Source organism: Oryctolagus cuniculus, chromosome 9 (genome assembly GCF_051225735.1).
Source record: "Oryctolagus cuniculus isolate XC-2025 breed Fujian yellow rabbit chromosome 9, ASM5122573v1, whole genome shotgun sequence".
Lineage (NCBI taxonomy): Eukaryota > Metazoa > Chordata > Mammalia > Lagomorpha > Leporidae > Oryctolagus > Oryctolagus cuniculus.
This window is the reverse complement of record NC_142875.1, coordinates 105,299,722-105,314,826: the sequence shown is the minus strand read 5'-3', so window position 1 is coordinate 105,314,826 and position 15,105 is coordinate 105,299,722. Positions and strand designations below refer to the sequence as shown.

Here is a 15,105-nt window from a genome sequence, read left to right as displayed (position 1 = left end):
AGAGCTGGATCAGAAGTGGAGCAGCCGGGACTCAAACTGGCTCCCATATGGGATGCTGGCACTGCAGGTGATGGCTTTACCCACTATATTCCTGCTTATTTATATTTATATATTTGAGAGGCAGAGACACACACGCAGAGGGAGAGACAGCAACAGACACACTGAGATCTCCCATCCGCTGTGTCACTACCCAAATGCCCTCAACAGCTGGGGTTGGGCCAGGCCAAAACCAATAGCCAGGAACTCAGTCAAGATCTCTGGTGTGTGGGTTTCAGGAACCTTGCCAAGTACTTGCATTGACACGAACCTGGAATCAGGAGTAGAGCCAGGCACTTTGATAAGGGATGCAGGCATCCAATAACCACTATGCCAAATGCCCACCCCTTGAGAGAACTCCGGAAGGAACATCAACCAGCCTTTGAAAACTCTGTTTTGTGTGATCAAAGAAGTACAGCGTTTCAGCATCTACTGGGGATGGTGCTCCTGTGCCCTTAGAATGGAGAGCGTCAGCACGCAGACTCTCAAGGGAGACGTAAGAAGAAAATTCCCTTGGGAGACTTGGTCAGAAGGTGGTTTGAATACCAAAGTGGTGAACCACTATGTACTACTTTTTTTTTTTTTTTTCTTACAGGCAGAGTGGACAGTGAGAGAGAGAGAGAAAGGTCTTCCTTTGCCGTTGGTTCACCCTCCAATGGCCGCCACGGCCGGTGCACCGCGCTGATCCGAAGGCAAGAGCCAGGTGCTTCTCCTGGTCTCCCATGGGGTGCAGGGCCCAAGCACTTGGGCCATCCTCCACTGCACTCCCGGGCCACAGCAGAGAGCTGGCCTGGAAGAGGGGCAACCAGGACAGAATCTGGCGCCCCAACTGGGACTAGAACCCGGTGTGCTGGAGCCGCTAGGTGGAGGATTAGCCTAGTGAGCCGCGGTGCCCGCCCCACTATGTACTTTTACATTAATTATTAAAAGGGAGGAGCTGATAGCTAAGACCAGGTCATGAAAAGCCAACTATGGCTTGAAGGGCTGTGAATTCCATGTCAGTGTGTCAGGAGCGTCTTTGCATCCTGTGTTTTGCTAGTCTGATGGAGACCAAAGAGAGAGCTCTGAGAACCCCGGCCTCGGAAGGACAGGGTGCGCAGATCCTAAGCTGGGTGATATCCTACCAGGTCTCACAGGGCAGCAACTCAGCTGATGTCTGAAGTTTACGAGACACTGCTGTGGTTGTATCAGTGTGCATTTTTCAAATAAAGATGATTTCTCTCTTTAAAGAAATTACTTTAGGGACAGAATGATCAAAAGTCTAATACTGGTAAGATTTCCTTGTTTTCAATAATTCTATCTGGATTAATAAAACTTGTTTTCTTAGTGTGCTTATACATGGGAAAAAATCTGAATATTTAAAAATTCCGATGCCCCTTTTCAATTTTGGTTTCTCTGGATTTCCCTAATGCTCCACTCCCACCATCCCTTTAAAAATTTTTTTTTAAACTTCCCAAACAAGTCAGTTTCTTTTTTTTCTTTCCTCTTTCATTTCTTTTTTTTTTTAAGATTATTTATTTACTTGAAAGAGTTACACAGAGAGAAGGAGAGTGGGGGAGGGAGAGAGAGAGAGAGAGAAAGAGAGAGAGAGAGAGAGAGAAAGGTCGGTCTTCCACCCGCTGGTTCATTCCCTAATTGGCTGCAACAGCCAGAGCTGCGCCAATCTGAAGCCAGGAGCTTCTTTGCAGTCTCTCATATGGGTACTGGGGCCCAAGCACTTGGACCATCTTCTACTGCTTTCTCAGGCCATAGCAGAGAGCTGGATCAGAAGCAGAGCAGCCGGGACTTGAACCAGCACCCATGTAGGATGCCGGAACTGCAGGCAGCTGCTTTACCCATTATGCCACAGCCCTGCCCCACCCCCACCATCCTTTTTATCCCCTTGCCCCGACATGCTTTCATGAGTAATACAGAAAAGCAGACACTATGAGAAGCTGAGATGAGTTTTATTTTTCTCTTAAACAGAAGAAAAAAAGTAGGGTTACATTTTCATAAATATATATAAATACGGAGTGACAGGCAACATTCTTCCAAATAAATAAATAAATATTGCCACACGCTAAGGGACATCAAAGAAGTGATAGGGGCCACCTTGGCTCTGCCCAGAAGAACCCCTCATGGTGGTGTTGAGGTTGTAGGATTGCAATCATTTTTCTACCGAGTCCTTTTGGGATTCTTTCCACCTAGTTGTCAGTATGGGGAGCCTCTACCAGCTAGCATCCAGGATAGTATCCCCAACAGGAAATGAACACTATTGAAGTATTTGCTAGGCATGGCTATATACTATGATACACAGCTTTAGTGTTTCAGGAGAGGAACTGGCCCTTCAAGTTCAGCTAAAAACTATCAGGAAAAAAGCAGTTGTCCAATGCGAGTAGACAAGGGCTCTGTTGGCCTATATGGTGGCAGTTACAGACAGTGGTGACTGGCACGAAGCTGTTGTTGGGATCTGTGTTTCAGGTGTATTCTGTAGTTTAGGTGGGTGCTAAAATGGAGGTAGGAAAATAAGGCCCCCTTGTAGGGCCGACGTCAATCCCAGCTCTTGGGCATCCCTACTTGAGGCTTTGTTCTGCTCAGTACAACACTGAGGCTCCTGGGACAGGAAGCTGTCTTCAGTTAATGCCCGCAAAATTTCCAAGTGGATTGAGACTCAGGTGTGTCTGCCTAGCAGTGTTTAAAGTAATCCAATAGCTGCTATTCCACAGCACGAACGAAATCATGGTCAAGATCGTTTCCTAATTCCTACAATTTAGTCCCCTGGTTATTGGGCTTCTCCCCGCTACCCCTGAGCCCTCAATGCCACTTCACTTAGGAAAAGGGACACGATCCTTTGGTCCACAGACGGCCTACCCCAGAGCAGCCCGAGCGTCTCAAGGCCTCTGCCCCAGTCCCATTTTTTGTAATTCATCCAGGATGGATGATTATTGAGTCTGGAAGGAGAGGCTTAACAAAGTGCCTCTTGGGAGAGTTTGAATGCCTTTTCCATTTTGTAACACCAATCTAGATTTTCATGACCCTGTACGAAAGCTGGTCCTTGGGCCAGATTCACTAAGGGCAAAGATGGGGCCCAGAGGTGAGGCGATCTCCCAAGCCTGTTGGGAGCAGGGTCATTTCTTGCTTTCTGGCTCTGGCTGCACAGAGGGAGAGAGAGGGGTAAAGGGTGCCTCTCTCCCGGCAGGGAAGCTGAGTTCCCCGGCGAGGTTTTGGACACCAGGCACCCTAGATGCTGCCTTTTCCCACAGTTCTTCTCCAGAGATGCCTGAGGAAGAACAAAGGCTGGAGACCCGTGTTTTCATCAGCTTGCCCAATCCAGCTGTTAGCAGCAAGTCCTGCAGACCCAAATGCCAACAGGATCAGGGCAGGAACACATACCCTCAGATCCATGGAGAAGCTGCCGGAATTCTCTCCCGCCCTGCACCTTGCGCGTTACTGAGCTCGCCAAGCTATTGCTTTACCTTAATGCCAAACTGAGTAAGAAGAGAGGCCGAGGGAAGAGATGGAAGAGATATAGAAGGGGGACAGGGAATGGGGAGGAAGGAGTCCCTGTTTCTCATTTACCTGTTGGGGTTGCTCATTCAGAAAGGTAGGGTTATAGGGGTGAGGAAGGTGGTGAGACGACTCTCGGAGAAAGGACTGGAGAGCAGCAGCTGATTCCACACCACCTTCCCCATCCATCGAGGGGCAAGGGAGGGAGCTGGTCCCTATACAGAGTTTAGTTTGCTAAAGGAGAGTTAATGAGGCTCCCTTGGCATCCCTAGATGAACTTGGGGAAATGGTGGCACCTTTCCGGGCCCATCCTGTCCCCGTGCATGTTCACCCTATTGCCCCGGAGCACTCCGAAGGGGTCGCTGGCCACCAGGCCATTGTCTTCAGCACTTGGGGCCTCCTGTGAGCAGGAGGCTGGGGCCGGGGTCAGCCGGAACCTGGGCTTCAGCACGTTCAGCGGGTCCTGCTCCCAGGCGTCCTCGGCGCTCCGGGTGTGCCTTCGCGGCCTCGGCGTGTTGAAGTGGATCAGGGGGATCTCGTTCCTCCGGGACAGGAACTGGGAATAGGGTGGCGGGTTCATGCCTGGCAGGAAGGGCCTCTTGGCCCGGCCCAGGCTGACCAGGAAGTGATGCTCCGGAGAGTGGTAGACGTCGTACCCGTTTTCCAGCGTCCTGTGTCTGAACCTGCAGTTCTGGGGGTCGAAGTAATGCTGGAGAGGCAAGAGGGAAGTGTGTGAAGGCTGGGGATGTGGGCCTGGGACCCCAGACCCTACCCCCACACACACACACTGGGGCCTTAGGCTGTGTGCCAACCGGCCCAAAGGCCCAGAAGGCTCTCTTGTGTCCAGCTTTGACTTGTTGACTTAGTCCACACACCATTAAGTAGCACTGTTTAACCTCCTGGGTCCCCTCTCGGGGACAGTGATGGTGACAGATGCCTTCTAGGTTGCCCAAGCACTGAATATAGTCCCAACTTCCAGGGAGTGGCCGCCGCTAGGGTGCACAGCTCATGGCTTTGATACCTGGGCTGGGCAGCACCCCAGAGAGAGCTGACACCAATGGCTGCATTCAGGGTTTGGAGCCAGGGCTGTTACACGTCACCTCCTCCTCCCCTACTCTCTACCTTTTTGAATCCTCTCCTGGCTGGAAGCTGATGGGCTTGCGTCCTTGCCTGGATGGGGTTTGCACAATCAAAAGTGAGTGAGAGTAGTGACATCAGAGAGAGCATGTGGCTTGGAGATCAATGACAAGAACTTTACTGAGAGCTGGCTGGGCTCCAGTACTCACTCCGCATCTAGTACTGAGTGAGGCTTACTGAGTGCCTATGAAGGCCTTTACGTGTATTTCATTTAACTTTCAAACTCCACACAGTAAATGTTTTACAGTTAGGAGCTGTGCTCGTCTAGATGTTCTGATGTTCCACAGATAAAGAGTGTCCTTCCGGGCAGGCAGTTAGGATCGGACACATCCCACATCCCACATCCCACATCCCACATCGCATATCGGAGTGCCCGGCTCTGGCTCCTGACTCCAGCCTCCTGCTAATGCACACCCTGGCAGGCAGTGGTGACGGCTCAAGTCATTGGGTCCCGGCCACCCACACAGGAGACCCCAAATGAGCTCTCAGCTCCTGGCTAAGGGCTACTGAAGGCATTTGGTGAGGGAACCAATGGATGGTAACACTTGTGTGTGCTCTCTCTCTTAAATATAAGTAAGTAAGTAAATAAATAAATGTAGATCCACTCTGGCTACATAATATTGTAGGAACTGGGACTTAGCAGGTACCCAAACAGAAAATCCCCATTTTGCGCCGTCTCTCTGAGTATGCCTGGTGGTAAAGAGAATCCTGAAATAAGCAGTTCCACTGTTTCACTATCTCAAAATCCACTGGGACGTGCCAGCCGGCTTTACTTTGAGGAACCTCTTGCTTGCCAATCTGAATGACCAGCGATCAGACTTGTGACAGAGGTGCTCCCTAATCATGTGGGCCACTCCACCACATTTTTTTTTCTGAGTGAAAAAGCTGAAGTTTGGGAAAGTGAGGGGACTGGTTAAGGTAGCAGCTTGCAACAGGTCCAAGCAGACACCATTAGCTTCTTGCCCGTTCTAATGTGCTTTATGGCATGCTTTCACATATCTCTAAGACCTACAACTATACACAGGGGTCTGTGCTAGATACAAGAATGGGCACCCATGGGCAGTGCAGACAAGGGACCGAGTGGCTGGGTTCTGGGGCCAGACAGACTGCGGTTCAAACCCCAGTTGTATAAATGTGAACATTTCAGATCAGACAAAAAAGTGTTCGCTGAGAACAGATGAGCAAGGCACCCGCAAAAGGAAGCTTCAAGCCAGAAAAGTCCAATAGATAACTATTGGAAAATGCAGATCCATAACCGCTGCCTCCCCGCACACACACACACACACACACACACTCACACACACTCACCGATCCAAAAATGTTGCCTCTGAAATCCATACAGAGGTACCTCCTGCTCATGACACCTGTTATCACCACGAAGCCAGCATCCTCCGATCTGATCATCAGGGCACCTATGGAGAGGAGCGTCCTGGTCAGAGACTGTTTGCACCTCCAATTCCCACCTTCAGGTACTTGCACCCTCACAAAACCTTCCTGTGTTGGTGTCAAAGATTGATGATGGCGTCACTCAATGCTCTCTCTCCACTTCTCTCTCTGTCTCAATCTCACACACACCCACTCACTGCCACACCCACCTCCTGCTGTGTGGGGCACTCTGAACTCACAGCATTCTCTCACCTGTGCTGTACACCTGTTTCTCTCTCTGCACCTGTACCCTCTCTGTCTCCCCTGTTGCCTGGCTAATGCCTCTTCCTGTCAGTGGTAGTGGTCATGTTCTTCCAAGCCTTCTGCGTTTGTAATTTTAAGGCTGTGCTGAGATCTCTGTCAAGGGTGCAGCCTGGAGGTAGAGTCCGGTTCTCCACCCAGCCAGCGGTGTAATAGTCTAATGCGTTCCACAGCACTCATCACGTGTCCAGAACTGTATTTGAGTAAGTCTCTCTCTCCCTTCTCTGCTAATGTTAAGCAGGAGCCCTACCCATTGGGCTCTAACTAGTCAATACCTAGTCTTTAGCTCCTTGGCAGTGAGCTACAGGGGAGCAGAGGCCTTATCTTTCCACGTTGAATGGCTATCAAGGCTGGATGGAACATTTTTCTTGGGTCTTCCTGACTGTCCTTGGTCCTTTCTCATGTGGTAGTTCCCATTCCATGGGCAACCCCTTGTGGTCTTTCAGTGTCTCCTCTCAAAGGCTGGTCTCCAGCCAGGGCCCGAAACCCATTCATGCTTCCTACACCATACATAATTGACAGTAGCTTTAAGTCTGACCCCTTCGCCCTCTGCCTCCGTGGAGACTGGTTCCAAGCTCAAAGGTCACAGCCATGTCAGGGCAAAGATTACCTGTACTGAGTCTAGGGGCATAGCGGCTGCCTGGGAAACCCACGAAGCTGCCAAATGCTGTCCATCTGAATCCCAGTAGGGGGTTGGTGGTGTGGCTTAGCAGGTTAAGCCTCCACCTGGGAAGCCAACATCACATATGGATGCTGGTTCATGTTCTGGCTACTCTTTTTTTTTTTTTTTAAAGATTTATTTATTTGCTTGAAAGGCAGCGTTACAAAGAGGCAGAGGCAGAGGCAGAGAGAGAGAGAGGTCTTCCATCCATTGGTTCACTCCCCAGATGGCCACAATGGCCAGAGCTACGCCAATACGAAGCCAGGAGCTTCTTCCAGGTCTCCTACATGGGTGCAGGGGCCCAAACACTGGGGCCATTTTCTACTGCTTTCCCAGGCTATAGCAGAGAGCTGGATCAGAAGTGGAGCTACCGGGACTTGAACCAGCATCATATACCATAACAGCAGCCCTGTTCCTCTTCTGATCCAGCTCTCTGCTTATGGCCTGGGAAAGCACTGCTTAGGCCCCTACACCTGCATGGGAGACTGGTAAGAAGCTCCTGACTCCTGGCTTTGGCCTGTCCCAACCCCAGCTGTTGCGGCCAACTGGAGAGTGAACCAGCAGATGGAAGATCTCTCTTTTCTCTGTCTCTTCCTCTCTCTTTGTAACTATGACTTTCAAATAAATAAATTTAAAAAACAAACAAACAAATATTCCTTAGCTGTTCTCTACCCTTTCTTTCTATGGGAGTCAGAATAATGTGTCATCATCTATTCTCATGCATTTTAAATCACATGTAGCCTTTTTATGATTTATTTATTTGTTTGAAAGGCAGAGTTATGGGGGAAGGGAAGAGAGAGAAAGAGAGAGAGAGATCTTCCATCCACTAATTCACTCCCCAAATGGCTGCAACATCCAGATCTGGGCCGGACTGAAGCCAGGAGCCTGGAACTCCTTCTGGGTCTCCCACATGGGTGGCAGGGGTCCAAGCACTTGAGCTATCATCTGCTGGCTTTCCAGGTGCATTGGTAGGGAGCTGGATCAGAAGTGGAACAGCCAGGACTAGAACTGGAACTCATGTGATGCCAGCATTGCAGGCAGTGGCTAAACCCATTGCACCACAACGCTGGGCTCAGATCACAGACAGCTTTGCAGAGGAGGCCGAGGTGGCTTCCCCTGAGAGGTGCAAACCTGTGTTGCCTAGAAGTTCGAGAAGGCACTGGCAGGCAGAAGGGATGGCAGACTGGAGGCTGTTGAAGAGCTCTGTCTTCCCTCTCTGTATCATTCCAGACATATCGTGGGTCCTACTAAATACCCACTGACTACCAGGAGCAGGACTGTGGTCACATCAAGTAGATCCAGATTTAGTTCAAATATATGCTGTTAGATCAAACTCAGCTTCAAGAATAGTGACTCTGAATACTGCTATATCTCCTTTGCTTCTGGAACCTGCTTGGAATTTGGAGAGAACTCCCCATCCCTTCACTGCCTGTCAGTACCCAGTGAGCCTTTGAGGTTTCCAAGGTTGACTCTGTGTGTGCATGCATTATGCTACCAGGCTTAAAAAGCATTGATTCCTAGCAGAACAAATGCTTTGCACACAGCAGGGTCACAGCAAGATAATTCCTTACTCTAGTCCAACAATAAAAGAGAACCCATAATTCCTATGAGAAGTTTTTCAGTTAGAGATCAGGATTATTCCTTCATTCCTTTGACCTGAACTATTTTGAGTCAATTTTCATTTTTCTGTGTCCTCAGAGTAATTTAACATGTCCTCCTAAAACAGAAGACCCGTCAAGACACACATGCCCTCTACTCCATTCTCCCTTTTACAGTGAAGGAGCTCTCCTTTGGGTCATTGCTAACTGATGGACTGCTGTGGACTGTGATCCAGCATCCCACAAACCTAGTCTTTGGAAACTTTGCAGTGTTCTCATGTGTCCAGTGAGTTCCCAGTTAGCTCAACTTGACACTGCTAGGACAGATGTGAGCTCCCCAGAGAATAGTCACCAGCTCACCCTGGACTCCTGCAGAACATGAGTAACCCTGTTGGGCGAATGGATGCATGGATAGATGAGGACATGGAAGGAAGTGCTCTCGGTCGGACTCACCGAGATACAACACCTGGGCACTCTGCCTTCCATCTGTTCTTCTGAAGAACAATTATGAGGCCAGAATATTAGAAGCTAGGAGTTGGAAGCAGCTTCTTGATGTGATAAGCAATCTTCTTTATAATCTCCCTATTTAGCAAGTCCAAAAAAGCATCCTGTGTTCATCTATCTATCTTCTCTTCTTCCTAGACTCCTTGCATTTCTTTTCCATACTTTTTTTTTTTTTGACTCCTTGGCCAAGGCAAAGGGAAAGTGGGCTCTCATTGTGGGAAGAGGGGTTTTAGCTAAGACAAAGTATTCATGTTGAGAGAAATCAGTAAGTACTCATTAGGGAGAGAGCAGACTCTTCTCCTAAGGATAACACACACACACACACACACACACACACGTACACCATACACCATGAAACGGTTCCTGGGCAACACATTCGGTGGCTGGATTAGCACTCTGGTCTAACCCAAGCCCTCTCCCAACTCTCCATAGTGGACAACAGGGGAGGTCCCCGTTCTTCCCAGCCAGAAGCCCCTACTCACTGTAGATGGTCTGATGAGGTGTGCCATCCACTTGGCCGTCCTTGTGGATCTGCAGGTGGTAGCTGTTTCTGGCGGTGGCCGTGTACAGGTGGGTCAGGCCAGCCCAGCTGGAGCTGAGCAGCGGGGAGGTGTCAGGGTAGGCTCGGACCACACACCAGCTGCACACACTGCCCAGGGCACAGACCAAGAGCCGGAGGAGCCGGGCCCCTAACATCGCGCCTCTCTCTCCGAATGGCAGATGCTGAGATTGAAACCTGAGACTCCCCTCTGGGCTGAGTCTTGCAAGTAGCAGAGAGGGACGTGAGGAGCCTCGGCTGCATTCCCTCCTTTTGCCCCCTAGACTTTTAAAGGGTAGCAGTGTGACATCAAACAGGAAAAACCCCAGCGTCCACATCCTCTGTGTTGTAATCAGCCCATTCAGAGAAACTGGAGTGACTCCTGAGGGTCACGGAAGGCACGTTGGCTACACACACACACACACACACACACACACACACAGTTTCAAGCCAGCACTCTAAAAAGTGAATGATGTGTGGGCAAAAGTTATCTGTGACTCTGGCTGTCTGTTGACCTGCCCCACTTCCACCAGGAAATGTGAAGGCAGCCAGCGGTTCCGAAAACATCCAGCCGCAGTTGTGCAGTCTGCGGATGGACGCTTTCCATCTCCCACTTCGTCTCCCAGTCCTTGTCACTCCAGTCAGCAAGTGTGCTTCCGGCGCTCTCTCTGTGTGCAGCAGTAGGTGGCTCTCTGGAGGGACACAGAGCTAATGCGACACCACCAGGCAGCAAATGGCACCCTCTGAGGTCCCCACCTCGTAAAGACACGCGAGCTGGCAGCAGGGGGACAAGGGACACAGTTGCCACCTTGGGAAGATTTCAGAGCAAGAAGTGCCGAGGGTCGATTTCTTGGCTTCTCTCGGGTGTATTGTCTGGGGGCCACCCGACTGGTCCTCTGGTCTCTCCCAGGTAGGGAGACCAAGTCCTAGGAGATTGGAAGGCTGCTGGATGCCAGGGGTTCACAGCACAGGCAGGGGCCCAGGAGCAGAGCCGCGGGACAGGAAGTCTGCAGTTAGGGTCCATGGTGGGTGGACTGCTGGTGGCTGCTCACAGGTGTGCCCTCTGGGAGGCTGTATCTGATGCTGGGGGAATGGTCCAAGCCCATACAGCCGAGGCAGAGCAAGCTACATGCCAGGAAATCACACACCCCAGGAGACAGTTGCTCTTCCAACCTCGTGTTTACTGAAAGCATTCCACGTGCAGGCATCAAACTCGACAGTGTGGTCGACACAGGAGAGGTAAGATGGGATTTCGGCCTCAAGGAGCTCACATCTGATAGGGGCAACAGATAAAAGGATTCATCGTGGGAAGCACATGCCATCACACAGGTGTTCCCTACTTGGCAGAGCGAAGGAAGGTGCGGACTCGGGATAATTCTTCCCACTGGACGGATGGAAAACTTGAGAGCAGAGGTGAGGATTGGTTACCATGCACAGAAATGTCCAGCACCTGCCTGGACTCATGACCAGTGGGTTCCCAACCAGAGCTCTGATGCACTTACGCCCCCCAAGGCTGATCTCAGACGCTACAGAATCTGTAGGGGCAAAGGCCACCACCCATGCTTTCCTCAGAGCCACCTGGGAGGTTCTAATCAGCCACCCTGGGTGGTACTGATACCCAAGTACCTATCACAAGCAGACTCTGGCTGCCAATCATGCCCTGGAATTAGTACACAGAGCCAGGGCCACCCTCAGGGGCCGGCCCAGTTTCCCATGCCATTCTGTAATTTCCAGCTGAAGTGCTGGTTAGGATGCAGGTGGGCCTTTCTGGGGAGTTTAGGGCTGAATACCAACCAGCACCCACTGCCTATAAGCAGCCTTTCCCGGAGCCTGGGCCGTGGTCTTCTCAGAGGCTTTGGGGAGGTGAGAAGGGGGAGGCAGGTCGGTTCCTGGCCTTGGCACCTAGAGGGCACTCCTCTATCACAGTTCCGATCGTAGGGTCGGGAACTAGCTGACCTTGGGAGCCAAAAGTGAGACAGACACCAGGTGGGAGCAGGAGACACAGGAAGGAGGCTTTTTGGATGTCACCATCCACGGTTCCCAGGCAACTACTTGGATCTGCGTCGGAGGCTGGGCCCATGGCAGGTGGAGCACCTGATCTGGAGTCAGGAGAATTTGCCCTGGGAGCTGCGTGGAGGCCTCTGGGCCAGTCCTTGTGCTTATGTCCGTGGACTCTGTCCCCACACAGGACTGGGCACTCTAGGTATCTATTTTCCCACGGTCCTCCATGTCCTGATGTATTTTTCTCAGACTCCTCTGTGAGAAAGGATTATCTCACTGGAATCATACAGAGATACTGCAAAGTGTTGGTGGCAAATGAAATGAAAAGACATCGGGGTGGGTGTTGTGGCACAGCAGGGCACACCCACTTCCCATGCTGGAGGGCCTGGGTTCAAGTCCTAGCTCCACTCCTGACTCAAGCTTCCTGCCAATGCACACTCTGAGGGAGAGCAGATGATGGCTCAAGTTCTTGGGTCCCTGCCAGCCATGTGGGAGACCTGGATGGAGTTTCTGGCTCCTGGCCCAGCCCTGGCTGTCATGGGTATTTGGGGGAGTGAACCAAATGATAGAAGATCTCTTTCTTTCTCTGCCTCTGTGTCTCTGTAGTTCTTCCCTTCAAATAAATGGCAATAAATAAATAAAGACACAAAAGTATATTCATTTTGGTGTAATTTTTCACTGTATGCATTTTCTGTGAACTTTTAGACAACCCCTTGTAGCTATGATTTTGAAATTGCTTTGCACCAAGATCAGTTATCTTTGGATTCAATTTTCTATGAACTTTTTGAAGTATCCTCAGGTTCTCTCACTGTGAAGACTTGACACCAATATTCAGAAAATAACACAGGCCTGACTGTCATTAGACTAAGATGAACAATGTTGGTGGCAACAGGGGTGAGAAAAATTCACAGGTAGGAGAGGAGGTGGTCTCACGATGGTTCAGTTTTCTCTTCTCTTTGAGACTCTGTCCAAGGCTCTGTCCACCGATGGCAGGACACAGCAGGCCTCTGTTCCCTGTACCTTATCTCCTCACGATTGTACTGGAAACTTCCCCATCATCCTCCCTTCCTGGGGACTACCTTGTGTCCCTGCGTCCAGACAGATGGGTATATAATCCACCAGGACAACAGTTGTTCCTTGTCTTCTTGAAGTTGCCTGGGCAGGTGCCTCAGCCCTACCAAAAATGCTTTTCCCATGTTTTATCATGTTCACAGTTAAAACGTGCCTCCTCGTGTCCAGTCTGATTCTCTGTTGCTTTAGTGCATCTATTCAGTAAACACATTTGTTGACAAAAGCCTGTTCTGTGACAGGTGCCTTATAGAAAGTCTTTACAGGGTGGAGCCGTTGTTGTGGCCTAGTGGGTAAAGTTACCGCATATGGGGCCTGGTCATGTTTCTGCTGCTCCACTTCAGATTCTGGCTCCCTGCTAATGGCCTAGAAAAGGCAGCAGAGGATGGCTCAGGTGCCTGGACCTGTGCCACCCATGTGGAAGATCTGGATCAATCTCCTGGCTTTGGCCTAGCTCAGCCCTGGCTATTGTGGCCATTTTGGGGAGTGAACCAGCAGATGGAAGATTGCTGTCTTTCTGTATCTGGCCCCCCCATAACTCTTTCAAATAAATAAATAAATATTAAAAAAATGTCTTTAGAGCTGGCTCTATTATGTACAGTTCACATCTATTGTCTCTTTTTAAATTATTTATTTGAGTGAGGAGAGAGAGAGAGAGAGAGAGAGAGAGAGAGAGAGAATCTTCCATCTTCTGGTTCATTTCCCAGATGGCCACAATAGCTGAGCTGGTCCAGGGTGAAGCCAGGAGCCTGGAGCCTGGAATTCCATCTGGGTATCCCATGTGGGTGGCAGGGGCCCAAGGACCTGGGCCATCTTCCACTGCTTTCCCAGGCGCACTAGCAGGGAGCTGGATCGGAAGTGGAGCAGCAGGGCCTTGATATGAGATGCCAGTGTCCCACGATGCCAGCCCCTAGAGAAGTGTCAGTCCTTTCAGAGGGATGCCTACTTTTCTCTTGGGAGTGCTGGGTTACCCAGTGGGCAGGTTGTTACACAGCAAGCCTGACACCTCCTCTCGGTCTCTCTCATGCACCTGCTTCCCTTTTCTGCTTTTCCCACGTGAGTGGAACTGCCTGAGACCCTCACCAGAAGCAGAAGCCAAGGCTGTGTCCACATTTTTGAGCTAAACTCTTTTCCTTTATGAAGTAACGAGTCTCAGGTATTTTGTGACAGCGATGTAAAGTAAACTAACATACACCCCCACCCACCCACCCACACATCCACTGGCCCTGCGAGGGGTGTGTTGGCGGCCGAGTCGCCACAGGTCTCTGCCCTCCCTGCACTTACCACCTCTCAGTCCTCTCCTCTGTGTGGCTTCTTTCCCTCCAAGTGAGATGTTCCATTTTCTCCTCCCCAAAGACAACTTCCAGCTTATTTTTTGTCATGGCAACCTTGCCTAAAAAAACTCTAAAAATAGAAGCCCAGGGGAGGGCTTGTCTTCAAGGCAGCCCCTTCTCCCACATCTTGGGCGAGGGAGCCTAGAACTTGTGCCAAGTGGGATCTAGGGCCTGGAAAGGGGCCCAAGTCCCCCCATAAAACGTTGTGTTGCTGCGCCATGGCTCAGCAAGGAGTGGTTTTCACTCCTGCCATGGCTTCCTCCAGCTTCCAGTGCTCCTGAACGGCCACACTCATTAACTTATAAATATTGACGCTGACACTGGGTGATGAATGTTGACGAGAAGGGTGTAGGCATCTGAGTACAGCTTACTTGATTTGAAATAGGCTCTGATTTTCAAATGCGTAGCATTGAACTTTCCCACTTTTTTTTTTTTAAAGATTTATTTATTTATTTGAAAGACAGAGTTACAGAGAGAAACAGACAGGCAGACATCAGAATTCAATCTTATATCTTCTGGTTCGCTCCCTAGGGTGGTTGCAATGTCCAGTGTTGGGCCAGGCCAAAGCAAGGAGCCAAGAGCTTCTTCCACATGTCCCATGTGGGTGGCAGGGGCCCAAACACCTGGGCCATCTTCTGCTTTTCCTAGGCCATTAGCAGGAAGTTAGATCAGAAATGGAGCAGCTAGGACACGAACCCACGCCCATATGGGATGCCGGCATTACCCACTATGCCACAGTGCCAGCCCTGTTGCTGCCTACTTTGAGCTTAATACAGAGCATAACAGTTTTTACAATGATAGCAAAGGTTTGAGAGTATTTCATAAGATTATGCATGGCTGAGTGCTTGCTTATCCACAGCGCAAACTGTCCTGCACTCAGGATCAGAATTCGAGCACACCGCGCTGTGCTGAGTGTGAGAATCCTGAAAGACGTGAGACAGACCTGGTAAAGGGACTGATATAAGGATGCTGAAGAGAGAAGGCAGGAAAGCCACAGGTGTGTCAACAGCAGGTGCAGGTGAGAGCACTCAACCAAAAGCTAATTGGGGCATCCAA

At 50.3% G+C, this 15,105-nt stretch overlaps 1 protein-coding gene across 1 annotated transcript; it reads right to left on the bottom strand.

Annotated features, from left to right (window-relative positions):
• Positions 1 to 1,966: 1,966 nt before the first annotated feature.
• On the bottom strand, positions 1,967 to 10,015 carry FGF23 (fibroblast growth factor 23). The gene is made up of 3 exons (XM_002712826.6): positions 9,591 to 10,015; positions 5,968 to 6,071; positions 1,967 to 4,231 (listed from the first exon to the last, which is right to left on the bottom strand). The coding sequence occupies exons 1-3, from the start codon at positions 9,982 to 9,984 to the stop codon at positions 3,791 to 3,793; spliced, it is 939 nt and encodes a 312-aa protein (XP_002712872.2). The 5' UTR covers positions 9,985 to 10,015; the 3' UTR covers positions 1,967 to 3,790.
• Positions 10,016 to 15,105: the final 5,090 nt, after the last annotated feature.

Coding starts and splice junctions, on each gene's coding strand:
- FGF23 (XM_002712826.6), bottom strand. CDS start 9,984: ATGTGGACGCTGGGGTTTTTCCTGTTTGATGTCACACTGCTACCCTTT. Junction 6,072..9,590: donor ACCTCATCAGACCATCTACA/GTGAGTAGGGGC, acceptor TCCTCTCCATAG/GTGCCCTGATGATCAGATCG. Junction 4,232..5,967: donor GAGGCAACATTTTTGGATCG/GTGAGTGTGTGT, acceptor TTGCCTCTCCAG/CATTACTTCGACCCCCAGAA.